Source organism: Microcebus murinus, chromosome 22 (assembly GCF_040939455.1).
Source record: "Microcebus murinus isolate Inina chromosome 22, M.murinus_Inina_mat1.0, whole genome shotgun sequence".
In the NCBI taxonomy this organism is placed as follows: Eukaryota; Metazoa; Chordata; class Mammalia; order Primates; family Cheirogaleidae; genus Microcebus; species Microcebus murinus.
Window position 1 is genome coordinate 4,507,618 of NC_134125.1, and position 26,343 is coordinate 4,533,960.

The 26,343-nt window shown below is 67.4% G+C and overlaps 1 protein-coding gene across 19 annotated transcripts in view; it reads left to right on the plus strand.

Moving 5' to 3' along the window:
• Positions 1-26,343, plus strand: part of NCOR2 (nuclear receptor corepressor 2) — a 170,758-nt gene that overhangs the window by 67,272 nt on the left and 77,143 nt on the right. For 15 of the 19 annotated variants that reach the window (XM_075996444.1, XM_075996443.1, XM_075996445.1 and 12 more), the window contains exons 7-11: positions 7,104-7,160; positions 12,550-12,602; positions 19,937-20,003; positions 23,438-23,610; positions 24,415-24,508. In XM_075996444.1, the coding sequence (XP_075852559.1) occupies positions 7,104-7,160; positions 12,550-12,602; positions 19,937-20,003; positions 23,438-23,610; positions 24,415-24,508 (444 nt within the window). The remainder of the gene's footprint in view (positions 1-7,103; positions 7,161-12,549; positions 12,603-19,936; positions 20,004-23,437; positions 23,611-24,414; positions 24,509-26,343) is intronic. The other 4 variants (XM_075996449.1, XM_075996447.1, XM_075996458.1 and 1 more) reach the window with 1 other exon arrangement.

Consider the following 26,343-nt stretch of genomic DNA (forward strand, 5'->3'; position numbering starts at 1 on the left):
AGGGGCCTGGCTCTTCAGTGCTGGCCTCCACCGATGCTGGGCCACACAAGGGCCTTTTGGGCACCCAGGGTTTCCAGGGCTGGACCCCAGGGGCCTGTGCCGCCCCACGGTGGAAGCTGGTGTCTGGCCAGGGGGTGAGCTCCCCGTCATCCCAGTGAAGCCACTGCAGGCTGGGCTTTCGTGATTTACGGTTGACCTTTCCCAAATGTCCTTGGGACCTGCGGATGTTGGGTCCCCTCCTCTATCTTATGGATGGGGAAACCGAGGCCCAGAGTGGGCCTGGTCGTTGCCCGAGGTTGCGCAGTGACGTGGGACAGCTGGGGAACCTGCCCTCCCTGCCTCGGCCCCTCTGGTCCCCTCCTGCCCGGGCCCAGCCCCCTTCCCCGCCCTCTCGTGTGCGGCGTGGGGTCTTCCTGTGCCGCATCAGTGCTCGGATGTGGGGTGGGGGTGGGGAGGCTTCTGGTGTCCCCGCAGGACGGCTGCTCTGGGGCCTCGGAGGGCGGCGGTGCCTGCGGTGGCTCCGGGCAGGGAACGGCCAGCGCGACCGGCTGGGCTACACCTCCGCCTCTAGAAGCAGCGATAGGAGGCAGAGCGAGGGCCTGGGAACCGCGTTTGGGGTCACGCTCCCACGCCCCGGCCCCCTGCCCCAAGCAGCACTAGTAACAGTCACGCTGATCGCAGAGCCAAGGGCCACACGTGCTCCAGCCAGACAGCCTGGGCTGAGTCCCGTCTCTCCCACTCCCTGGCTGTGTGACGCTGGGCGTTTCACTCACACCTGCCTGCGCTCGTGTTCCTGGCTGCAAAGCGACAGCAACGACAGCGTCTGCCTGGCACGGTGGCTGTGCCGACGAGGACGCCGCCTGGCTCCGAGGAAGTGCTCGCTGGTGCCACTGTGTGGTCATCGTCTCAGCTGTCGTTCGTTTCTTCTTGCTGTTGTTTACGTTCTGTGTGACCTTACTCAGTCCTCTCCAGATCTGTGTGAAGTAGGTGCTATTACTCTCCCCATCTTGCTCGCCAAGGAACCAAGGCTCAGAGAGGGAGGGTGACCTGCCTGAGATTGCACAGCAAGTGAGCTTGGAGGCCGGGACTTAAGAGCCTGTGGTGGAGGAGGCACGGGCAGAGCTCCTGGCGGAGAACAGGTGTGGTTCTCTCCAGCAGCTGTGGAGGCCAGGGGAGGAGGCCCTTAGCCTCTGCCTGCAGCTCCTTTCCCTGCATGGCATGTTCTGTCCCTGCTGTCAGCTCTGTGCTCGGACGCCAGGCCTGATTTGACCGACCATTTATTCCTGAAAACCCTTCTACACCTGTTTCCCGCCTCCTGGCCTCCGTTGTCTTCTTAGACCTTGTTCTCCTGGGCGGTGATTCGTACTTGCTTGCTCTGTTTGTGGTGAACAGGAGCTCCGGCAGGCAGGGAATAAAATCTCCATCCCCTGGAAACTCCTGGCTCCGTCCCCCCACCTAGGCCAGTGCGGGCACACAGTAGGGCACACAGTAGGCGCTCGTTAAATCTCTCGTGCAAATGTGCGGACGGCAGGAGGGGTGGGGGTGGTGCGTAAGGGCCTGATCTTCCCCTTGGAAGAGGCCTCTGCTTCAGGGGTGGGGGCCGGTGGGGCTAGCGCCCGGGCGGAGCCTCAGACGCAGCGGCCTGGCGGGCTGGAGGCCCCTAGGCCGCCTCGGGCAGGAGCCGCCCCGCGGAGGGACAGACGGGCAGGATTAAATTTTAATCCGCCTGCCTTCCCCGCAGGCTGCTGGCGAGGCGGGGTGAGCAGCCCCCGCGGGGCAGGCGGCGGCTCATTAGCCATTCCAGCGCGCAGCCTCCGCGCTGAGCACAGCTTTCCCTCCCCAGCGGCCCACGCGGCAGGTGCGCGCAGGTGGCGGCGGGCACAGCTGGTGCAGGAGGGCAGATCACGACCTGGAAGCGGGCTGGGGGTGGGAGGCTCCTTGGAGGCGGTGGGTGGGCCACGGTGGCATTTGCGGGAGGCTCAGGGCGCAGGCAAAGACCCGGGGAGGGGCCTGCGGTCTCCCTGGATCTCCAAGGGGGCAAACACGGGCTGCGAAGCCGCCTTGGGCCGGAGCAGGCTCACGCTTGGAGTTTGGGCGAAACAGACAGGCGGGCAGCCCTGGGGGCTATGTCTAAATAAGGGGCCATTCCTGCGGGGCGGGGTGCTGGGACCGCAGGCTTTCAGGGCAGGGGGACTCCGTGAAGATGCAGCAACCAACGTGGGCTTCATGGAGGAGGCGGCCTTGAGCTAGGTTTGGAAAATGTGGGTCTGGCGGGCACAGGTTTCTGGTGAAGTCGACGAGGGCGCGAGGAGGCAGGAACAGTGGCAGCAGCGGCCGCGGCGCCAAGTGACAAGAAGATCAGGGCATTAGACCGAAGCACTCGTCCTAGATTTTTTTTTTTTTTTTTTTTTTTTTTTTGAGACAGAGTCTCGCTTTGTTGCCCAGGCTAGAGTGAGTGCCGTGGCGTCAGCCTAGCTCACAGCAACCTCAAACTCCTGGGCTCGAGTGATCCTTCTGCCTCAGCCTCCCGGGTAGCTGGGACTACAGGCATGCGCCACCATGCCCGGCTAATTTTTTTTTTTTATATATATATCAGTTGGCCAATTAATTTCTTTCTATTTATAGTAGAGACGGGGTCTCGCTCTTGCTCAGGCTGGTTTCGAACTCCTGACCTTGAGCAATCCGCCCGCCTCGGCCTCCCAAGAGCTAGGATTACAGGCGTGAGCCACAGCGCCCGGCCTCTCGTCCTAGATTTTAAGCATCTTCAAAGTGAAGTGTCTGTGCGTGGTGCGGTGGGGACCCAGTGTGCACGGCGAGGTGAGACCCGGCCACTCAGACAGGAGGCGCCTGGCAGAGCGCTGTCCTGTGCCAGCCCGGCCCCCCGCCCCAGCCACTCGGCCGTCGGAGCCCCGGAGTCCAGGGCACTAAGGGCCTGAATCCTCGCCCAGCTCCCGGCTGCAGGACCCGGGTCCCTGCAGGGGGCGCCTCGGCGTGAGTGAGGCATGCCTGTGCCCGGTGGCCCATGCGTCCCCTACGGCAGGTGCACGCTGCGGGCGAGCGCAGCCCCTGCTCGGGAGCCGAGTATCAGGTTGTCCTGGGGGGGTGCTCGGGCTGTGGCTTCTCTCTGCCCCCCGATCCCCCACAGGGTCAGGCCTGGGGCTCCGGCCCCGTCCCCACCCGTGGTCAGCAGAGACCCAGCTCCCTGACGCCCAGAGCACGAGGGGTCTTGAGGCGGCCGGTGGGGCCTGGGTCTCCTTGACCTCCGACCTCCCAGCCTGTGGGTCTGCCTGCCCGAAGCCCCCCTGGGCTGCAGCGCCACGAGCCGTCCTGCTCATCCCAGTGCGGCGGGCTCAGCCCCAGCAGGTGCGTGCCGGCGCTCTGCAGGCCGGCCTGGTGCCCACGGGAGACGCGTGGGCGCCGCATGGCAGGGCCGGCCCACAGGGGCAGCAGTGACCCCTGAGGGGTGGAGACCTGCAGACAGTAACCGTGGAGACACGGGTGGGAGGAGGTACCGGGTGGGTCTTTGGAGCTTGTGGGCTGGCACCTCCCGCCCAGGCATCCTCCCCGAGCCTCAGTTTCTCCTGCGCATGGGCAGTGATGGTGCCCGGGAGCAGCCTCCGAGCGCAGTGGTCTGGTTGTGGCCCAGAGAGCAGGGAGGCCCCGCCCCGCCCCGCCTCTATGGGATGGGTGTGCCTGGGGTCGGTGGCCGCAGCCTCAGCGGCGGGCTGGGGAGAGGCGCTGGGCCAGCCTGCAGCAGCGTGGGGAGGGGACTGGCCCTGGGTGGGCGCGTGCTGGGCGTGAACACCTTGCTCCAGGGAGCCCGCCCCCCCGTTTCTGGCCGCAGAGACGGTCACCAAGCGCCCGTGCCGTGCCAGGTGCTGTCCCAGGCGTCCGCACGGCGATGGTGGGACCCAGCCCCCACTCCTGACCCAGTGTGCTCTGCGAGCACGGCCAGGCAGGGGCACAGGGGTGGAGGGTGCTGGGCCGCCCTCCTGGGGGTCAGGGAGGCCTCCCAGTGGAGGGGAGGCTGAGTCCTGAGCTAGGAAGGAGGGACGAGCAGGAGCGTGCGAAGATGCAGGGAACAGCATCGAGGCGGGGGAACAGCAGGTGCAAAGGCTTTCGGTATGTGGGGGCAGTGAGGGACGGGGAGGCTGAGGGCTAGTGAGGGGCGAGCCCTGGACGCGGAGCCGGGATTGGGTTCTCGGGGTGGCGAGGAGCCGGCCACGAGGAGGCGAGGGAGACTTCCGGTGCAGGCCGGGTACGAGGCCCGCCTCTGTCCCTGCAGGACCTGCTTGCGAGTGCTGGGGGCTCGGTATCCTGGGCGAGCGTGGCCATTCCGCAGCTGGGGGGACTGAGGCCGAGCAGGGGAGCAGCTTGCAGGGGGTGGGGTAGGGCAGCGCTGCCCCGCAGATGCAGGGCAGATGTGACGGGAAAGGCGGGACCTGCCCCCGGCACCTAGGGGCTGCTGACAGGCAGGTCACCGCCCGCCCCGCTGTGAGGGGCCCAAGCGGGCAGGCTGGGCGCGGGGCGGGGGAGGCCCCAGAGGGTCGAGGACGGGGCTCCCTGCGGTCGGGACGGTCCTCCCGGCTCTCCTCCTGGGGCGCAGGCGCCCGGTTCTGGAGTTGTTGGAGACGGGACTCCCGGTGCGGCCGCCCCGTGCAAAGAGCCGGCCGCGCAGGGGAGCGCCCGAGGACGGGCCACCATGTCCCCGTGAGGCTGGCTGGGACACTCCGGGCGGAGGCCGAGGCCGCCCCGGCTGGAGGGCACTCCTGCCCGACCGGCGCTGCGCACGGGGACGCCCTGGCCCAGCTGCCGCCCGCGCCCGCGTGCAAACCCGCCGGGGTGCGGACCTCGGCCGCCACCGGTGCGGCCAGCTGCTCGCGGGCGCCGTCCAGGACGTTGCCCTCCGGCCCCCGGGGCAGCTGGGAGCGGCCGCTCTGCGCGCAGAAACGGGCTCGGCCTGCGCCCCGCCGCCTGGGCCTGCTCCACCCTCGCCGTCGCTGGCCCCGCCCCCGCCCCCGCCCGGGCCTGCTCCACCCTCGCCGTCGCTGGCCCCGCCCCCATGCGGCCCCGCCCCCGCCCGGGCCTGCTCCACCCTCGCGTCGCTGGCCCCGCCCCCCATGCGGCCCCGCCCCCGCCCGGGCCTGCTCCACCCTCGCCGTCGCTGGCCCCGCCCCCGCCCGGGCCTGCTCCACCCTCGCGTCGCTGGCCCCGCCCCCGAGGGCCCCCGCCCAGGCTCACAGGCAGGACACACATCTGGAGACCCCAGCGTGGGCCGCGGGCCCAGATCCGAGACCCGGCCGTGTGATGCGGCAGTTTCCAGTGGCCCGGCTGCGGCAGCCCTGCCCCTCTGTGCGGCGTCTCACCTCCATCCAGATGGGCCTCATGAGACACACCAACTCCTATTCACCCCTCGACACCCTGCTCAAATATCCCTCCTGTTACGTTTCCAGGGCGGTGACTCGTGCCCTGCTCTGTGCCTCCTCCCGCAGTCTCGCGTACCTTTCTCTGCCTGAGCGCGCCGGTGTGCCGACACCGCGCTCGGCCTGCTGCCTGGGCATGGGGTCCACCGCAGGCGGGCTGGGGCTCATTCCTTCCATGTCTCCCCGTGCTCAGGAAATGTGGGGCGGCTGTCCTGTGCCCACTGCCCCATACCCGGTCCCCCACTCGGCCTGGTTTGGGGGTTCTCCCGTCTTCAGCGCCCCAGGGTGGGCGTGGTGCTGCTTCAGGGGTGCTCTGCGGTCACTCTGGGGGTGCCCGCCCCTGCGGGGGACATGCTGGTCCCAGGCCCAGGAGGCCCTTGGCCTTCTCCCTTCCCGGAGCTTGCAGGGCATGAGGGGGCTTGTCCCTGACGCAGGTTTCTGTGCCTCGGTTTCCCCTTTGTGAAATGGGGGCACTCCTATCTGTCTTCCCTCATGCTTACCTGTCGTTTAAATTCTAATGACATGTGCGGTGTGCCCGGTGCTCGGCGCATAGTAGGTGCTCCGTAGAATGCTAACCACTGTAGTAATCGTTTGCCCCTGACGTCCGGCCCCAGCCACGCCTCGAGGCTCGTGCCGCCTCTGCATGCGGGCACGAGCACGCTCCGCCCTCGGGTGGGCCGGGCCAGCTCCAGGCGGAGGTGGGTCTAGGTGCCAGCTTGAGCCCACCCACGAGCCTCGGCCTGGCGGGGCTCCTGGAGAAGGAGCCGCCTCGGCCTGCGGGCAGCACCACTGCCCAAGCTCTGGTCACCCTCCCGCACGTCTGGGTTTGGGGCCGGGTTCCCCACGAGTAGGGGCCCTGCCGAGCACTGGGCTCCCCGTGCGCGGGCCCTCCCAGGAGGGCTGGGCGCAGTTGGGCCCCCGCTGTGGGCTCCATCCCCCCAGGCTCGGCCCGCCTGCCCCCAACCCCCACCCCGACACCCGGCTGGCCCCGGCTGCCTTCCAGGCCTCCCCTGAGCAGGCCCTGGTGGTCCCAGGCGGGGGTGGCCGGTCTGGCCGGGGCACAATGTCTGCCTTCACGGGGAGCCCCGAGCGGGGGCCTGAGGTCCGGCCGTGGAGCTGGCGGCCACAGGCCCTTCCTGCCACATGTTCCCGTTTCCCTAATAAGTCCTTGGTTGTGCTGGGGGGAGGCGGGAGGCCCTGGGCAGCCCAGCAATAATCACATGATTGTGAAACGCAGGAATCCTAGAAAGGGTGTCTCTGAGCGCCTGCCTCCCCTCCCCCTCCCCCTCCTCGCCCTCCCCCCTCCTCCCCCTCCCCCTCCCCCGCTGGCTGACCAGCTCAGGGTAACTGTAGACAGCGCAGCCACTCCCGGCCGGCTTCCAGGGCGCAGAGGCATGTGGGCCTGGCAGTGTGGCCGCTCTGCCCGCCCTGGGGCAGCCAGGCGCGGGGGACTCGGCTAGAATCGACACCTGGTGGGCTCACCGTGGCCTTGGCGGGGGTATGGGCCCCTCTGTGGCTTTTTCCCAGCCTGGGGGGCCTTGGGGAGTCGGCCCCCGCGCCCCGGGGGCGTGCTGGGCTGGGCAGGTGCCCGCGTCCCGGGAAGCTCTATTTATAATCTTATAATCTGTTCTGTTTTTCTGTTTTGTGTTTCCCGTCTCTCCGTCCTCTCTGGCGCTGCAGAAGAAGGCCGAGGCCGCACACCGCATTCTGGAAGGCCTGGGGCCCCAGGTGGAGCTGGTGAGCGGGGCGGTGGGGGCGGGCGCGCGCAGGTGGGCGGGCGCAGGTGGGCCTGTGTGGCAGGAGGAGGAAGTTGCCTCTTGCCAGGCGCTGCCCGGTGGCTGTCGTGGGAGGAGGCAGGAAGTGCACCTCCCGATAAGGGCCGGAGCGATGCGTGCAGGAGGAGCATGCCCGCTGTCCAGCAGGTCGAGCTCAGCGTGCAGCCGGGCCCCCGGGCCAGAGGACCCGGTTCCACTCCTGGGGCTGCTGCTTGACGGCTGTGTGACCCAGGCAGGTCTCTTAACCTCTCTGTGCTTCTGTTTCCTTGCCTGCGAAGTGGGAGTGTTAATAGCACCTCCCGCCCCCCGGTGGCAGCGAGGAGCTGCTGGGTTGCTTTTCCTGCGGCGTCAGGTGCAGCGTCTGCTGCGCTGGTGGGGCTGTCACCGCGGCCAGTGTCACCGCGGCCAGTCCCACTGCGCTGTGGGAAGACCTTGTGTCGCGGCAGGGCCGGGAGGCGGAACCCGGGCCCCCTGGAGCCCCCGGGCTGGGGTGGGCGGCCCCCGAGCGCCGGCTGGAGCCCCTGCATGCCCGGCACCCGTCGGCCCCCCGCTGAGCTGGGGGCCACGGTGCCTTACGTGGCGTGGCGGGCAGCGTGGCGGGCATGGCCAGCCCGTGTGTGCGGCGGGGTGGGGTCCCCGTGCCCGTGGGGTCGGGTGTGTGTGGGTGCTGCCGGGTCCAGAGACAGCCCCGCGCCATGGGGCCTCGCTGGACACTCGGCTCGCCCGGCGGCCTCTGGAAGGGGCTTGCCTCCCGACCGCAGTTGTCATCGGTGACGCGGTGACGCCACAGCGCCTGCTCTGTGGGCCTTTGCGGGGTTGGGGGCCCGGGCTGAGCAGCTGGGAGGGCGGAGCTGCCCGGAGCTCCTGCAGCGAGAAGCCTGTCCGTCTGCTGGGGCCTGGCTGGAGCAGGGCCGGGCAGGTGGCAGGCCCCGGCCCCGCCCCACTCGGCTCTGCCCGACTCCAGACTCCAGCCTCGGCTGGGCCGGGCTCCGCCGTCCTGGTTCCAGCGGCTTCGCTGAGCTTTGACCGCAGGCCCCGCCCTTCGCCCCCTGGGCGTGTGCAGCTCAGCAACGTTCAGTGTGTTCCAGTGTGCGCAGCTGTTGCGGTTGGTTCTAGAACATTCTCATCGTCCTAGAGAGAAGCGTTTCTGTGTGTGTGGATTTGTCTGTTTCCGGGCCTTTCCTGCGAGTGGCATCGCATGCGGGTGGGCTTTTGTGTCTGGCTTTTTGCGCGCGGCATCGTGTTTTCGGGGTTCCCCCACGTGGTCCTGCCGCGTGATTTTTAACAGCTGAGCAGTGGACCTGCCGCGTGGACCTGCTTCATGGTCCTGCCACGTGGTCTGGATGGTGGCTGGTGCTCATGTTTCAGCTGTCGCGAGACACTGCCACCCTGCAGGGAGCCGGGTCCCTGGGGGTACACCGTGAGGGGTACACCGTGAGGGGTCACCGTGAGGGGTCACCGGGAGGGGTCCACTGGGAGGGGTCCACCGTGAGGGGTCCACCGGGAGGGGTCACCAAGAGGGGTCACCGGGAGGGGTCCACTGGGAGGGGTACACCGGGAGGGGTACACCGGGAGGGGCCACCAGGAGGGGCCACCGGGTCTTGTGTGAGCTCCGTGCCGCGGCCCAGCGGCTCCCACAGTGGCTGTTCGGTGTCCCTCCTTGTCCCATGGTCAGCCGAGCAGGGAAGGCAGACTGGACGTCAGGCTCAGCCATTCCGCACTCTGGGGCCCAGCCGGCGCAGGAGCGGGCGGGGGGCGTGCGTGGCAGCCCGACCTCTCTGCCGCTTGAGTCATCTGCTTCCTTCCTGCTCGGGTGTTATTTTAGGAGCCTGGTGTCACCAGAGAGGCCGGGCCTGCGCCCTTCTGCTGGCGTGGCCGCCGCCGCCAGGTCTCCACTAGCCGTGGTGGGGTGGGGTGGGGTGGGGTGGGGTGGGGTGGGGTAGGCCCCTTCCCAGACCCTCCTGTGCCCTCTCAGGCCACGCGTGCTCTCTGCTGGGGCCCCATCTGGTGTCCCCCCGCTCTTGCTCCCTCCCCCTGCACCTGTTTCAGCGGAGGAGACCGGCCTCGAGGGGGCCAGAGACAGGCCCAGGGCTATGGGGGGGTGTCCCCGCCTGGAGTCACATCCCCGGCGGGAGGGGGAGCCCCGTGAGACCGTGCGTGGTGGGGTGGCTAGGTCCCCGCGGCTCGCCCCGGGCGTAGATGTCGCCTCATGGCCGCCATGCTGGGCCGGGAACCGCCTGGCGACGTGCGTGTAGCCCCTCTGCCGGGGGGGGGGGGGGGCTGTCTCTGTCCGCGGCACACCTGCAGGGCACGGCCCCTCCCTCCCCACCCCTTCTTGCCCTCCAACATGGCACAGGACTGTTGCCACGGCGACGGGCAGCATCCCCTCCCGCCTGCCGCCCTCCCAGGTCTCTGCCTCCGGGAGGGGCAGGTGGGGCCTGGGGGGGGTCCCCTCTGCCCACTCCCCGGATCTTGAGTCCTCACGGCCTCCCCTGAGAAGCCCCTCGCCAGAGGCCACCCTGAGTTGCAGGTGGCCCCATCCCCTTGTCCTCCAGCAGGGCCGGAGGCCACAGAGGGGAGTAACCGGCTCTGTGGGCGGTGGGCTGGGGCTGGCCAGGCCCCACGTTCTGCTGTCATGGCTGCAGAAGCCGTGGCCGCAGCCGGTGCCCAGAGCCCGAGCCCGTGAGCAACGCCCACTCGCGCCAGGCTGTGCTTTATCGGCACGCGGGGGCCAGAGTTGCCGGTCCTGGGCAGGCGTCTCGAGGGGCCCCTTGCCGTTCCCGAGAGGAGGACTGGAGCGGGGGCACCCTATCCCCCGCTCCCCGGGAAGTTCTGCAGCGAGTCTGACCGCGGGCCCTCCTGCTCCACTGCCCACTCTGCCTCCGTCCACTCCCCACGTGGGGGTGGGGCTCTCCCCCGTTTCCTGAGCTCCTGGGGGCCACCAGACCCACATGGGAGGGACGGTTCCCACCTGCGCAGGGTGACATCTGTCCCCAGGAGAGTACTGAGCTTGGAGCTGGCACTTCCGGAGCCCACGGTGAGCTGCCACGGCGGCTGGGGCCGTGGGGAGGAAGCTGCTGGCGGAGGCCGTCCTCGAGCCCACCCGCTGCCTGGCCTGCGGCCCTCCCTGGGGCGGGGTGGGGTCTGCCATCCTCGCGCCCACCCGCTGCCCGGCCTGCGGCCCTCCCTGGGGCGGGGTGGGGTCTGCCATCCTCGCGCCCACCCGCTGCCCGGCCTGCGGCCCTCCCTGGGGCGGGGTGGGGTCTGCCGTCCTCGCGCCCACCCGCTGCCCGGCCTGCGGCCTGCGGGCCCTCCCTGTGGCGGGGTGGGGTCTGCCGTCCTCGCGCCCACCCGCTGCCCGGCCTGCGGGCCCTCCCTGTGGCGGGGTGGGGTCTGCCGTCCTCGCGCCCACCCGCTGCCCGGCCTGCGGGCCCTCCCTGGGGCGGGGTGGGGTCTGCCGTCCTTGAGCCCACCTGCTGCCTGGCCTGCGGCCCTCCCTGGGGCGGGGTGGGGTCTGCCGTCCTCACGCCCACCCGCTGCCCGGCCTGCGGGCCCTCCCTGGGGCGGGGTGGGGTCTGCAGTCCTGCTGCTGGTGGCTCCCCTGCCCTGGGGTCACGGGTGGTGGGAGGCGTGTCCAGCACCTTCCCCAGCGCGGAGCCTCGTGTGCCCCTTCCCTCCACGAGGCCCCGCCCGCGGCCGCAGGGCTCCGCGGCTCCGTACTCGCCGTTCCGCCTGACCCTCACGCTGTGCCTGCTCCTCCCACCATGGCCACCCATGGCTGCCCGGGGCTCCTGCCGCATGTGTGGCGTGAGAGGGAAACACGGACACACGGACACACACACAGGGAGCAGGGCAGACAGACAGACACACACACACGGAGCCGGATAGGCAGACACTCGTGTGGGGAGACACAGGCAGAGCGGGGCGGTCCCTCCTCTGGTGCTGGGTGGAGAGACGGGGCTCTCGCTCAAACTCATCTCTTCCCAGCGGGGGACAGATGCGTTAGCTTCTTCAGGACTCAGTTTCCCCATCAGTACACTAGGGATGAGACTTGCATCAGTCAGCCACTGCTGCCCGACAAAGCAGCCATCCACCTCCCCTCAGCGGCCTGGAAGCTGACCGAGCGTGTCTGTGGACGCGGCCCTGCTCACGCCTGCGTGCTCGGCCAGGGCCGGGCGGCGGTGGGGGTCCCAGCTCCTCGGGACAGGGCGGCGGGGGTCCTGGCTCAGTGCTGCCCCGCCCATGCTGGCTCCTGGCGCCTCCAAGGGCCGGGCCGGGCGAGCTCTCCGAGCCCGCAGTCTCCCTGAGTTTGCAGCTGCCCCGGTGGCCGCGGCAAGGGCACGCTGGGTTTGGGGCGGTGTTGCTAGCCAGTCTCTGTACCCGTTGCCCCATCCCACGAGCCCGAGACAGGGACGAGCCCGGGTTACGCGGGGCCCAGCGGGCAGTGTCAAAACCGGATCCGAACCCAGCTGTGCCCTGGGTCCCTCACCATGGCACTGCCCTCTGGGACGGGACCCCGGCCGCCAGCTGGGCCCTGACCTGTCACATGTGCTGAGACACGGTTGTTCCCCTCGTGCCCGTGTCATAGCGTGTCCTTGGTGACGCATCCATGTTTCACAGCCGTGCCGTGTTCACGGTGGCAACGAGCCCCACTCCCTGCACTCCCTCCTCCGGCGGCGGGCGCTGGGCAGCTCCGGCGAGCCGGGAGGTCACCAGGGCGCAGGGACACTGCCGTGCCCTTCCCCCGTGGGGCGCCGCGCTCCTTGGGGCGTCTGCGTTGGGGGTGGGGACCTCCTCCTTGTTCACCAGGTGCCACCTGCTTGCTCCCTGGAGCATGTGGCCCCGCCCCCGTGTTCTCACCGGCTGCGAGCCAGTCTTCCCGTCACCTACACCGACACTCGGCACCATTTGACGTTTTCGTCTTTTGCCGGGGAGGGGGGGGGGGTGGGCAGCGTCTGAGACACGGGTTCCACGTGCCGGGAAGCGAAGCGGCGTTGCGCGTTCAGTGGCCGCAGCCAACCTGACGTGTGTCCCTTGTCTCTGGGCCGTGGTCACTGCCAGATGTCCCCGCAGCAGCCATGACTGCCTTGGGGAGGGGGTGGTCACGGTGCCCACAGCCGTGCCGGGGTGGCCGGTCACAGCCTGTCCCTGGACGGGGATGGGCGCTGGCGCCTGCTGTCCCGTATCATGTCTGCTGGCAGCCGGTCACTCGGCCCTGCACATGGCTCCATGGTGCCGAGGTGGCCCGGGGCTGGGGCTCTGCGGTGGCCGGGGGTGGTGGGCGGTGGCCGGCCGGGGGCCAGCTGCCCACACTCAGGCCGGGCCCTGACCTGCTTCTCCTCCCTTTGCAGCCGCTGTACAACCAGCCCTCCGACACCCGGCAGTACCATGAGAACATCAAAATGTGAGTACGGCCGGCTGTGCCGGCGAGGGTGGGGACAGGCTCGCGGTGGCCGGGGCTGGACGTGACTCCCTGCTCCCGTTGGGGCCCCCGGCCAGGCCCCGGTGCTGGAGGAGGGACAGAGGGGGCAGAGTTTGGGCAGGATTCTAGGCCGGGTGGGGCCCAGGGTGGGACCAGAGCAGGCGCTGGGGTGGCGAGGGTGCCGCGGCGGGCAGGGCCGGACAGCAGGGTCAGGGCTGCAGCCGTGTCCTGTCAGGGCAGGAGGGCGCCGGCCCAATGGTGGGCAGTGGCCCGTGCTGTGGGCTCGGGCGTGAGTGTGTTTGGGGGTGGCCTTGGGTGTGCTCGGCGAGGTCCCTTGGGGCCCAGGCCCCCTGGGGCAGCTGGGAGCACACATCCCACCTAGAGGTTTGGAGGTGGCTGATGGGCCTTTTCCCAGGTGGATACTAGGAGGAAAAGGCTGTCAGCTAAGTGCCACTTGCATTTGGGTGTGATGGGGGCCCAGGTCGCCAGAAACATTGGTCTTTAAGTGGGGTGCAAGGCATGGGAGTGCCGGGTGCAAGGCATGGGCGGTGCGGCTGCTGGAAGGGGGCTGGCTTTTTCCTGGGATGCATTAACAGGAGCAGAGCCTCCTGGGCTGAGGAGGAGATGCTACCTCATGTTATCTAGGAACCCAAAAGGTAAAAGGGGCTGCCGATCTTGCCTCTTCAGGAGCACGTGGCCGTGAGCGTGGGCAGGGCGCTAGGGAGGAGAAGAGGATGTTGGGGATCATAGTCTGTGAGTGTTCAAGGTTCATTTTCGAGAGAGTGTACAGGCGCTAGAGGGTGACCTCGAGAGGAGGCGCTTGGTGGGCCCAGTGGGTAGTCTAGCCTGGTCTGATTGCCCGGGTTTTCCTGGGATAGAAGTGCAGAGAGCGTACGTGCGTGCGGTGGTGAGCTCCCCGTTCCCGGAGGCATGCAACCTGCCCCCTGATGGTTTTCAGGCGTCCGCTGGCGCTGGACTGGTTGGCAGGGAGGTCTCTTCTTCTGTGGTTTGTGGAGCTGCGTGACCAGTGCAAGCTCGGGGGAGCAACCGGGCCCCCTCCTGCGGTCGCCGTGCTGCGCGAGCGTCCTTGCGGCCAGGGCTCCCGTCCGGTTTCAGGAGCTTCTGCCGGAGACGTCTCAGGGCAAGGCTGGCGCGGAGTCGCTCCCAGCACGGGCCCAGCACGGCCTGGTGGCCTGCTTTGTTGCCCAGGTCCCAGGTCCCATTGAGTCCAACAGTTTATTTTCCAGTCGGGCCACTCTAGTTTCTTCTGCAGCCTCCTGGGACCTGGCCCACTCCAGGACAGGGGAGGGGGCTGCAGGGGAGGGTGGGCGAGGGCATGGGGGGCACAGCCGGTTTAGGGGAGGAGGGTGGGACACTGTCCACTGAGCATGCACTCGTTCAGCCATCCCACGTTAGCTGAGCACCTGCTACCCGCCCGGCCCCGCTCTAGGCCCTGGGGACTCGGCCCAGGTTTTGTCTGGCAGTGAAGGCGGAAAATGAGCGAGCTCGGTAAATAAGGACCCGTCGGCTAATCTAACGCACTACGGATCGTAAGCGCGTTATGCCTTGATGTTCCGACTCGTGTTTTTCCTTTCCGACGTGGTCATTTTTGTGTTATCGTACTGGAAATTTCACAGAGGTTTCATCGCTTAAAGTGAGTGATATTTTTACGCTAAATAACGTGGATAATTTCGGGTAATAAAACAGCCGTAGACTCCAAACAGGGGAGGAGTGAGTGACCATACAGGCAACGCTAGCAAACGAGACACTGCCACGCGTCTGCGTAGGTGCGCTAGGTTACACCGCACGCAGATGGGGCAGCGCCCGCTGCACATCCCGGTCTTCATCAGAGACCGGCTCTGGTCTCCTCGAGCTCATTGTGACCAAGTAACGACCTCACTGAATTTGTTGCGCTTCTAAATTGCACGTGAACGTGTTTACGTTTAAAACATGGAGGTGAATGATTAAGATTTCTAATACAGCAAATGGCCCATTTTATGTTAGAGAGATACATCTGTAAGTAAGTTACTCGAACAGATTTGGCCTTAGAACTGTAGGGTTTTTTTCTGTATTTTTCCACGACAGTCATCATCACTTCTACATTTTTAATCTGGATGTGCTCATCATTAAATCAGTGCGTTAGGAAAATTCTGTGCCTGCAGTAAACGGGGTGACAGGAGAGAAAAGGAGGGATGACTTCGGCCCGAGAGGTCGGGGCAGGATGTCACAGCCGAGCGGACGCGTGGAGGCTGAGCGGGGGCTGGCTGCATGGACTGCAGGGCGGGAGTGACCCAGGCGAGGCGGGGCGGGCAGTGCAAAGGCCCTGGGGCAGCGCCGGGCTGCAGGGATCTCCGAGGAGGCTGGGCAGGGGTGGGGAGGGCAGAGCCCAGCTCTCTCAGGGCTGTAAGGAGTTTTGGGGTTTTATTGTCTGTGCCAGGGGAGGTGGTGATGAGGTTTATTCCAGGAAGTGATGTGGTCGGACAGTGGTTTTAGACGTTCACTCTGGCGGCCGCAGGGAGAGGGATTGGGGGTGGGGTGGGGACCTGGGGGCAATGGGGGATGGGTGCAGGAGGGACAAGGATGGGGAGGCTCAGCGGACGCCAAGGTGGGGGCCCGACAGCTGCGAGGATGGGGGCTTGGCCTGGGGCCAGGTCGGGGACCCCAGCGCTGGGCGCCGAGAGGCCAGGCCCTGTCCCTGTGTCTCCGCCGGGGCAGAGGGGTCTATTCCTTTTTAAGCAGCTTTGTGGAGGTGTGAGTCGCAGGATTGCAGCCCTGCAGGCTCTAGCCCTCCCCCGCCACCCCCACAGCCCCAGGGTCCCTGCCCTCGGCAGTGGCTGGGCGGCCTCTGGGCGCTAATGGGGGAGAGGGGGGAGGGGGCCTGGACAGACCTTCCCGCAGGGAGGTGTGTAGGTGCTGTGTGGCTCCCCCGGGCTCCGGAGGGGAGGAGCTCACAGCTGTTTATTTTGAGGACCTGGGGTGGGTGCAGGAGGGAGGACCTGGGGGCGGGGAGGACCTGGGGGCGGGCACAGGAGGGAGGCCTCACAGTGCTGCTAGGGGGAAGCAGCGTGTTCAGGCCAAGAGAGGGAGGAGGGGATTGTTAGGGAAAGGTCTGGGAATTCTCTGGAAGGTGGAAATCAGACTCTCAGAGTCATATTCCAGAGTGGACTCACGTCTGGATGAAGCAGAGCTAAGTGGTGTCGTTGTAGCTGCCAAGCGAGGTAGTGAGCGCCCCGTCATTGGGAGGTGTGCAAGCTGCAGGTGGATGATACTCAGGGATGCTCAGAGCTCAGGAAGCTGCGGTGTGCCTTGCACTCCCGGTCGGCCCTGATGTTCCGTGACCCTCACTCATGTGCCAGACTTCAGACATGCCGCGTGCCCAGTGCTGGGGCGCGGGAAGAGAGGCCTGTTGCCGGCCCAGCGCCACCGGGTGGCTGGACATGGGGTCTCAGGCCTCACTGACCGTGGCTCGTTCTGCCTAGCTGTGTGTCCCTGCAGCAAGTCACTGCTCTCTGTGCCTCAGTTTCCCCATCTATAAGATGGAAGCAGTGATGGCCCATGCCCGAGGGTTCGTGGAGGCAACACGCCGCACGCTGAGACCAGTGCTGGCGCGGAGAGCACACTGTGTTTTCCGTTTGTCTTACTCTGATCTGTAGAGACGAAGACTCCCTCCTTCCTTCCTTTCCTTTCCTTTCCTTTCCTTTCCTTTCCTTTCCTTTCCTTTCCTTTCCTTTCCTTTCCTTTCCTTTCCTTTCCTTTCCTTTCCTTTCCTTTCCTTTCCTTTCCTTTTTCCTTTCCTTTTTCCTTTTTCCTTTTTCCTTTCCTTTCCTTCCGCCAGGCGCAGTCTGGGCTGGGGGGCGCGGTGACCAGGCCTGACGCTGCAGTGGGCAGGCAGGTGACACATAAGCATGAGGGTACCTAGGGGCAGCAGCGCTGGGCACGGTGGGGACAGGAGGCATCGCAGCCGGGGAGGGGGCGGGCACACGGCTCCCGCTGCTGTCATTGCGGCCAGGCGGGAGGTCGTCCCCTCCCTGGGGACCTTGCCCTGTTGGCCGCTTCAATTCCTCCTGCCAGCGTGCGGCTGCGGGCCGAGACTTAATTTCACGCTTGACTTCCTGCGGTGCGCCGATTCAGAGCTGGAGTCACCAGCACCCTCCCGCGCTGCCCTCCCTCTGCCGCCCGCCCTGAGTGGGGACCCACCCCTGAGTGGGACCCGCCCCGAGTGGGACCCCCTGCCCCCGAGTGGGACGCCCCGCCCCTGAGTGGGGCCCACCCCCGCGTGGGACCCGCCCCGAGTGGGACGCCCTGCCCCCGAGTGGGACGCCCTGCCCCCGAGTGGGGCCCACCCCCGAGTGGGCCCTGCCCTGAGTGGGACCCCCTGCCCCCGAGTGGGACCCCCCGCCCCCGAGTGGGACCCCCTGCCCCCGAGTGGGACCCCCCCCGAGTGGGGCCCACACCCGAGTGGGCCCTGCCCCGAGTGGGACCCCCTTCATCCCCGAGTAGACCCGCCCCTGAGTGGGACCCGCCCCCCAGTGGTCCCCCCAGTGGGCCCCGCCCCGAGTGGGGGCGGCGAAGGGGTGCAGGACTTGGGTGCAGAGGCAGGGGCCGTGCTCCCCCCCCATGTCCGTTTTTCTCGTCTCGCAGCCCGCTTTCTCCCTTCTCCTGCCTCGGTGGGGTTGGTGATGGGAAGCCTCCGTCCTGGGGACGTCCAGGCGGGGAAGGAAAGGTGACGAGTCACGACCCAGGTCACCGGCTACGCGTCTCTGGGGTCTCACTCAGGAGGTTCAGAGAAGTCAGGTGACTTCCCCCAGACCAGGCCTCTCTGCGTTTCCATCCTGCTTCCTCTCCAGGGTCTGTGGTCGAGGCCGCCCTCCCCCAGGTGGCCTTGACAAGTCACAGCACCTTGCTTGTCAGCGAGGTGGCCGCTTTGCTCGGCATGTGGCCAGCAGGAGGTTTCAGACCGTCAGTTGCCTAGTGACCCAGTGACTCTCCCCGGGGCCTTCTGCCCTCCCCGAACTCACCACCACCCCGCACCTCCCTGGGACCCAGCGCTCTGCCCGTTTCCCTCGGCCCACCCTCAGCTCAAACGGCCCTTCCTCCGGGAATGCTCCCCGGATTGCCCCGAGCTTTCCTTTTCCAGGTCCCTATGGGCCCCCGGGCCCGTCCCACGTGAGGTGCAGCTCCTGGCACAGTCATGGGATCCGTCCCTCACCCTCCCTGGCAGGTGATGAGGCCCGTACTTCATTACGGGTGCGCTTCTCTGCACCCCGACTTCTCCAGGGGGCTGCAGGTGCCCCCTGCACCTCACCAGTGCCCCTCCAGCCCACGCATCGCACCTCGGCTTTGCGGGCCCCCCAGAGCCCCCAGAAGCCGGTGCCTTACTCTCCTCGGCAGCAGCTCGGCAGAAAGCGTCAGCCTGTTTGTGTCTCTGTCGCTGAAACACACGGGGTGGGAGTTTGCCGCCGGCAGGCAGAGGGGCCACCGGCGGGAGGGGTGCCTGGGGGGGGCTGCCTGCAGAGCGGTGAGGGCGGTGGCCTCTCGCCGAGCCGTGACAGGTACGGGGACGACATGGCAGGTGGTGTCCCCTGGGTCGCTGGCCGCAGGGGCGTCTGCGTGGCCTCCCCGTCACCTTGCGGGACCCTCCCGTGCTCTGCCCGTGGAGCGAGCCCCGAGCCCAGCCCTGCTTCCAGGCAAGCCTGGCCTCCTGGAGGGAGGGACAGCAGGGCCCGTAAGGCGGCTGGCGCGCCACTGCGGTGCGCGGGTACCTGCGGGCTTGGAGGTGGCGCTCCCGTTTCTCCTTAAAATTTGCCAGTGATGCAACAGTGTTGAGAAGGTAAATAAAAAAAAAAAGAAAAAAGAAAAAAAAATTTGCCAGTGAGTTCGCTGTCGCTTGCGGTCACCGCTGGGTGCTGCTGCCGGGGCTCCGCCTCCCTCCCTCCTTGCACGTCTCTTCCCTGGGGCTCTAGAAGGAAGGTTGTTCCTTCTCCCGTTTGTTTGTTTGCCCACGTCCGTCTGTGTCGACCCGTGGCGTGTGCTTTATCCCGTGGGCTGTGATCTGGTCCCGGTGTTACTTCTTTTGTTGTGTGTGTTGTTCCAGCTCCGGCAGGTGGAAACTTTCAGGTGCCACCTGCGTCCTTTCGATTGCTTTTTGTTTTTTTCGGCGGCTCTTAAAGTCCCTCTGGAACCAGCCGTGTATGTCCGGGAAGCCCCAGTTTCCCGCGCTGGAGAGCGGCTGAGACGCCAAGGTCTGGGTGAGGGGCGCTCGGCGCCGCCGGGCTGTCGCCGCCTGTCTGCTCCCTGCGGCCCAGAGCCTCGCTGGGCCCAGACTCGGGCCCTGCCAGTCGTGCCCGGCCTCCCCTCCGCCCTCCGCCCTCCCCGGCATTCTCCGGCTACGGGGCGGCTCGCTGTCTGTTCCTCAAGCACGAGAGCCAGCTCCGGCCTCAGGGCCTTTGCTCGTGGGGCTCTGCCTGGAGCGCTTCCCTTCGAGCCTTTGCACAGCCGGGTCCTCTGTGGTGCGGCTCTGAGCTCCGCGCCGCGGGGTGGGGGGGCTCGGCTCTGCGCCGCCGCACCTGCAAGAGCCACACAGCCCCCGCCACGCTCTGGCCCGCCACCTGCCTCAGCTCCCGGGTCTGGAATCTTCTTGCTCACTGTCAGTGTGGCCGCCGCTGAGTCTCCCTCACGCGGTCACTGAGTAACCAAGGAGATGCACGCGTGATGCGCGGGTCCCACGTGCCAGATGGGGAAACTGAGACTCGGAGAGCCCCTGAGGTCTGCTCAGAGACACGCTGTGGTGTGACCAGGTCCCAGGGCCTAGGCTGCAGGCCGAGGACGCCCCCGGCCGTGCTGGCCGGGTGGGGGCGGCGGTTGACGTAGGTGGCACGGCCTCTGGGCGGGGCAGGGCCTGAGTTTGGCTCCAGGCCTTTTGGGGGTGGTCCCCCCTTTTCCTCCTCCCAGGGCGGGGCCTGGGGGTGACCCGCAGTCACGACACCTCCGGTGGCCTGTGAGCTTTTTGTGGGGTTTGGACGATGCCGAGAATGTCAAAAAGTTGGGGAGCCCCTTCCCGAGAAGTTGCCACCATCGCAGAGCCCGGACTGGGGGCAGGTTCAGGGCGAGGGGCTCCCGAGGCCTGTCTGTGGCCCCGGCGCCCGCCGTCTGCAGAGGCTCAGGGCGGGGCCCGGGCGGGGCGGGGAGGGCACACACGGGTCGCTCTGGGTCCGCATGTCTCCCGTCCCCTGAGAGCCGGCCAAGGCCGCCCGGGCGCTCGCTCTGTGTGCGATGCCGACGTGGCTGACCTGCGTTTGCTGTCCCCTCCCTCGCAGAAACCAGGCGATGCGGAAGAAGCTGATCCTGTACTTCAAGAGGAGGAACCACGCCCGAAAGCAATGGGTACGTCTCGCCCGCGCGTCCTCTCGGCCACCTAGGCCGCCCTGCCGAGGGCTGCCTTTCTGTGGCCGGCCTGCGACCGAGGCCAGGGTGGGCAAGGGATGCCCAGGGCACAGTGGTGGCAGGGGGTGGGGCGGGGATGGGGCGGGGGCCAGGAGTGGGGGGGTCGGGGGTGGACCGGGGGCTGGGGGTGGGGGCTCTGCGGCCCCGTGTCCAGCCGGGAAGGAGAGAAAGCAGAACGTCGGCTCAGAAAATCGGTGGTCAGACACCGTCAGAGGGTCCGCGTGGCTCCTCGGGCAGACAGGAAGGAGGGGTTTGGGGTGAGCTCGAGAGACTGGGGGCATCCCGTGTCCAGCCTTGGGAGGAGGAGGGCATGGACAGCAGGAGGCCCCCTCACTCGCGCGGGTGGGCTCTGAGAGAACACATGCAGCTGCAGAGCAGGGTGGCCGTGCACGGGGAGATGAGGGCTGCGTGACGGAGGGGAGTCACCCGTTAGTATTCTTTCGGCTGCCAGGGGAAGAAGAGCTGACTCGGGTGGGCTGGCATGGAGAGGAACTGGCTGGGAAAGTCCATCGGGGTGGACTTCAGGAGTGGTTCGATCAGGTTGCAGCTTCATTTGCATGCGGGCTTTTCAACTCTGTGTTAGAACACAGGCAGAATGGTTGCCACCGTGGTCCCCAAGTCCCCGCAACAGCAGTGACTCTGCTGCAGCCAGAGGGAGCTACCCTCTCTCAGACTGTCTCACCAAAGACCTGGGTGGACCGGGCGGGGTGTGTGCCCCTCTGAACCTGACTGACGCCAGGGAGATGGGATCTCGCTGATGGGCTGTGGCTGCCCCGCCTTGTCTAGAGCCGGGGTGACGTCATCGGCTCCGCCCAAGCCACAGGCTGCTAGGAGATGGCTGGAGGGCGGGGCAGGGGACAGACTTGGGAGGGCCTGGAAGGTTCTCGGGGGTGGGACGCCCTGGATGGGGCTGGCGGGATCGAGGGATGCTTGGGCAGGAGAAGCAGCAAAGGCTGGTCCAGCGATGGTTTCTGTGGGGAGGGGTGAGGGCGAGGGGCCCCTCCCACCGGCAGCCCTGGCCCTCCGCATCCTCCCTCGGGCCAGGTCTGTGGGGGCTGGATCAGTCATGGGCAGTGCGTGTAGGTCTGCGGTATGCAGTAGGAGATGACTAAGTGCTGCTCAAACCCAGACGGAGGGGAATGAGGAGCGGTGGCGAGGTGGAGGGTGTCAGCTGCCGTTCCCGTGTGGGCTCAGAGCTGCCCAGACGTGTGGGGGTCCCTTGGCCCCATCCCCGCCCCATCCCTGGGCCCAGGCCTCAGCCGGGCGCTAGAGAGAGGAGAAGCTTCTGGACGGGCTGCAGGCTTGCAGGCCGTGCTCCGGACCCAGGCCCGGGGTGAGGATGAGGAGCAGCGGGGTGCCTGGGCTTGCCTGGCGCAGCGTCCTGGGGGCACCCCACCCTGACGGGCCGACGCCCCGTCCTGTTTGTGCGCTGAGGCGTGTTCACTGTGGGGACGCAGGCGGTGAACAGCCCAGGCCGGAGTGGCCAGAAGGGCCCGGCCGCGTGCAGATCTGAGGGTCACGGTGTCAGTCCAAGGGCGCTGCAAGTGCAAAGGCCCCGGGGTAGGAAGCAGCTGGGGGTCACCTGGGGCAGGACGCGCAGGTCAAGGGAGCGAGGTCACCTGGAAATATCGGCCCCTGAGCTAGGATGGAACGTCTAGGTTTTATTCTGAGCGTAGCGGGACATCTGATTCATTCTTAATTAACGTCTCAGCAAAGAACACAAAGTCTCAGTCTGAGAGTCTTCTGTCGCACGCAAGGGTATGACAAGCACCTGTGGACACCCCTCAGGAGGCTCAGCCCTGGCTGACGTCCCCGCGTTTGCTCTGCGTATCTTATGGCCGCTTGCTGTCCGGCTGGTGGGAACTAGGGGCGGCGGCCAGAACCCCTCACCCCTGTCTCCTGCCGGGAAGGGGACTGTCACTGTCACACCTGACAGTGACTTGCAGTTGGCCCTGACCCTCCAGCCCCGCTGACCTGCCCCCAGCTGGCCCTGCTGCGGGTAGGGGTGGAGCAGCCACGGGAAGGAGGGAGGGAGGGAGGGAATGTCTGATTTACATTTTAAAAGGATCCTGCTGGGCTGCTGCAGAGGCTGGGGGTGGAGCTGGGCATGTGGGAATCTAACAATCTCCAAGGGCTCCTTGAGGCGTGTGTGGAGGGGACTTCGGCTTGTTTAAAGACAGGGAAGAGGCAGGCAGAAACCGGGGCCCTCTAAGAAATTCGGGATGGCTCCGTGGCCACGCTGAGCTCACCCGGGAGAGTCCTTTGAGCACGCAGGCGCGTGGGGCCGTCCTGTTCTTGTAGGATGTGCCAAAGCCCTTGACTGACCTCGCCGGTTTTTTGGCAAAGCCTGGGAGGGGCTTGGCCAAGACCCCGGATCTGCACCCCCCCCCCAGTCAGACCCCCTCTTAAATGGGGGGGGCAGCCCTTAGCAGGTTCCTGGGACCCGCATTTTCCCAGAGAGCGGGGGCTTGTCCCCACCACCCCCTGCCCCCAGGCCTGCCCCCGCCCTGCTGGGAAGCTGAGCTCAGCCCCCGGGAGGCCAGTAGGGCCTGGACCGGGTCTCCCACACCCTGTGGTCCCAGGGACGTGTCCCCCGTCCCTGTTCCTTCCCCTGGCAGCGTCCAGCGCAGCACACGCTGACCAGGCCGGTGTGTGGGAGGGAGGGGATTGAGGGAGGGAGAGATCTCACCCCCCCGCCGGTGGGTCCAACTTTTTGGAAAACCCCAACGAGCAGCTTCACATCCAGCATGGCGGACACAGGCATGCTGACAGCAGGTGGCACTGTGGTTAGACCTGCAGAGGGACTTCCGTGTCCGGGAAGAGGGCAGAGCACAGTGCTTGTGGCCATGCAGGTGGCTGGACGTCCCTCAGGGACACTTGTGCGGGGCTGCCTGTGCTGGGCCGACGCTCCAGCCAGAGCGGGGACGTCTTGTGGGTGCTCTGCCGGCCCTCCGTGGGCCCGTGGGCAGACCGAGGCCCCCGCTGGCCAGGGGCCCTGCCGTCCCCGTCACCGCGTGACTGTCCCCTGCTGGGTTCGTGGGGAGCTTCTCTTACCCTTCGCCTGCAGCGTGGAGGTGCGCTCCATCGGCTGCCGGGCCCTGGAGGCGTGGCTGGGAGGACCGGCTCTGAACTCCCAGTCCTCCTCCCTCTGTGACTCCTGCCGGCCCGCCACGGAGGCCGGCCTCCCTAGAGGAGTCGGGGGTCGAGTGTCCGTGTCCCTCAGGAGGGGAGCCCGCCGGTCGTCCCCAGGGCCCGGCCTGCCCGTGTCGTGCGTGGCTGCGCCTGTCTGTGCCCGACGGCCTGGGCGCAGAGCGTGCCCGGTGTGGGGTGCAGGAGCCGCGCCGCCCGCTCACCCCTGCCCCGCGTGCCGCCAGGAGCAGAAGTTCTGCCAGCGCTATGACCAGCTCATGGAGGCCTGGGAGAAGAAGGTGGAGCGCATCGAGAACAACCCGCGGCGCCGGGCCAAGGAGAGCAAGGTGCGCGAGTACTACGAGAAGCAGTTCCCCGAGATCCGCAAGCAGCGCGAGCTGCAGGAGCGCATGCAGAGGTGAGCCAGCGTCCTGCGTCCCCGTCCCCCGTCCCCAGGAGGGGCCCTGCCAGGCACAACAGAACAGCGCGCAGGGACCCACGCCGGGGGCCTTGCGTGCGCCACCCGCAGCCCACTGGGCCTGGCACTTGGGCGCGTCCACAAGACGCTTCTGGGGGCACACTTCCTGCCCCTCGTTCCTGGAGGGGCCGGGGCCCCGGGCGGCGGTGGGAGGTCCCTGCGTGGGGTGAGGGGAGGGGCCCGGCGTGGAAGCCGGAACCAGGCGCTCCTGTGGCGGTGGCGTGAGAGCCTGCATGGGCAGGTGCGTGGCCCACGGCAGGTGGCTGCGGTTTTGTCCGTTTCTCTCACTGCACGGACGAGGTGACCATTAGTCGTAATAACGGCTTTTGTCTTTCCCTGAACTTGTTACGACTGTACATCACTGAATTCCTCCCAGCAGCCCTAGGGAGCGTCTGGCTGCTGCTTTTTTTTGCCCTCATATTGCAGGGGAGGAAACTGAGGCACAGGCAGTGGCCCTTTGCCCCTGGGCCGAAGAGGCAGAGCTGGGATTTGAACCCAGGCCTTTGTGGCTGGGCTTTTCAGGGTGTTTCAGGAGGGAATAAGGGGCCGAGGGCTGAGCCCCAAGGCCCCGGGGTTGGGCGGGTCCTGGGCCAGCGTGGGGCTACGTGTCCTGCCCGGACTCCTCGGCCTGAGGCCTGGTCCCTGCCCGGTCGCCCTCCCGGCCTCGGGGAGGCTGTGGCTCAGGCCTGTGCCAGCGGGCTCGTGCGGAAAGGCAGGGCCTGAGTGTGTCCCTCTGGCCCCCAGCAGGGTGGGGCAGCGCGGCAGCGGCCTCTCCATGCCGGCCGCCCGCAGCGAGCACGAGGTGTCCGAGATCATTGACGGCCTCTCCGAGCAGGAGGTGAGTGCCCGGCCCCGGCTCAGTGTCCCTCCTCCTCGTCCTCCTCGTCCCCTGCCGCAGGGGTGAGTGCGCTGCCCCGGCTCAGTGTCCCTCCTCCTCGTCCTCCTCGTCCCCTGCCGCAGGGGTGAGTGCCCGGCCCCGGCTCAGTGTCCCTTCCTCCTCGTCCTCCTCGTCCCCTGCCGCAGGGGTGAGGGTCCCGGCCCGGAACCGGACTCACCGGCTGGTTTGGATCAAGGGCTCGTTGCTGCAGCAGAACCAGCGTGGCCCATGGAGGCACCTGGCGACGGGCGGTCTCGGGAAGCCAGGGGCCGTCCCCGGGCGAACGGGGCGCGTGCAGGGGGGTGGCATGAGGCCGCGGAGAGGAGCCGCCTGGCAGGTGGGGCCGGGGTCACAGGGCCGCACGGTCCGCTATCCCCCCCCCATGGGGGATAGCCTGGGACAGGACCCCGCCTCTCACACTGAGTCCAGGAGCGCCGGGAGGTGCAGGTTCTAGGGTCAGCCTGGGGGCTCGGCGCCTGGCGGGAGCGTGCGGGGTGAAATGGAGAATCCCAGCACGCCTGCTGCCCCCCGCCGGGGCCCACTCTGGGGAACCTCAGCCCTCCTGGCTGGGGCACAGCCTCTGTTCCCCTGGGACCCCCAGGCCGCCCGGACCCGGGCTGTGGTCACCGGCGCCCAGAGGTGGCCAGGAAGCAGAGAGGCCGAGTTTTCTCCTGGGGAAGGGGCCGTACCGGCCAGTCCCCTACAAGCGTCCAGTGTCACTGTCCTCCGTTCCCTCTGTCCCCAGCGGCAACCACGGGAGACACGGGGGGCACGTTGCTTCCTCCCTGGGGACTTTGGTCCTGGGAGAGCGTCTGTGCAGACGGGACGGTCTGGTGGCCGCAGCCGGTCCAGCCGAGCTGCGCATGGCCACTGACCCCGACGTTAACCACGATGAGAGGAAATTAAGCGTTGAATTTCTCGAGTCGCTTGTGCTTAGTGGCCCCCACCCTGGACAGAGCAGGTAGCGGCCCCCCCATGGCGGCAGAAGCTTCCGTGGGGCGGCGGACCCGACGCTGGTTCCAGTCTCGGTTTCCTGCCCGGGTCACAGCTGCGCCGGGTGGAGTCAGGGTCTGCGTTTCCACCCAGCGCCTGCCTGACCCCGACGCAGGGCACTCAGAGACCGCCGGGCCGCTAAACTCTTTATTTTTCATTTTGAAACTTCTCACGACGACATTCTTGTTGCCAACGACCCCCAGTGGGCAGAAAGCAGGACTCAGAAAGCCGTTGCCCACGGTCACCAGGCCTCGACCCTGCGTGCCGGGCTCCGCGACCCAGTCTGGTTCGGCCCCTGGTCCGCCCACGCTGTGGCTTTGTGGACATGCGCCCCACGCACGTGGCCATGGGCTTAGGCTGACCTGGCGGCAGGTGGCTCTTGCCCGAGTGTGCCTGGCCTGAGCGCCGCAGGTGGGGGGGTCTGGGCCGATTGTCCCTCTCGCCCTCCCGTCCCCCCCACCCCAGGGACCGTCCCCCGGGTGCTGGCCTTGTGCGGACGCAGCTGCCAGGTTCCCCCAGGTGTGCAGGGTGCAGGTGGGAAGTGGAATCCAGGAGAGAAACTTCATCAGCCAGTCGGGGTGTCCCTAGGTTCCCAGGGGTGTGCGAGGGAGGGGGCTGGGCAGGGGAGACGCCACCCACCCCCCGGGGAGCGCCCGGCACCCGCAGGAGGCGGGGGTCCCACCTTCGTCTCTGGGCCAGGCAGGGAGGCTCAGAGGTCGTGTGTTCAACTGCTCCAAGTTCGGGGAGACGCAGGCCTGGGGGGAGGGGGGCTGTGAGGTCACAGCTGTGCCCCCTGCCTTGAC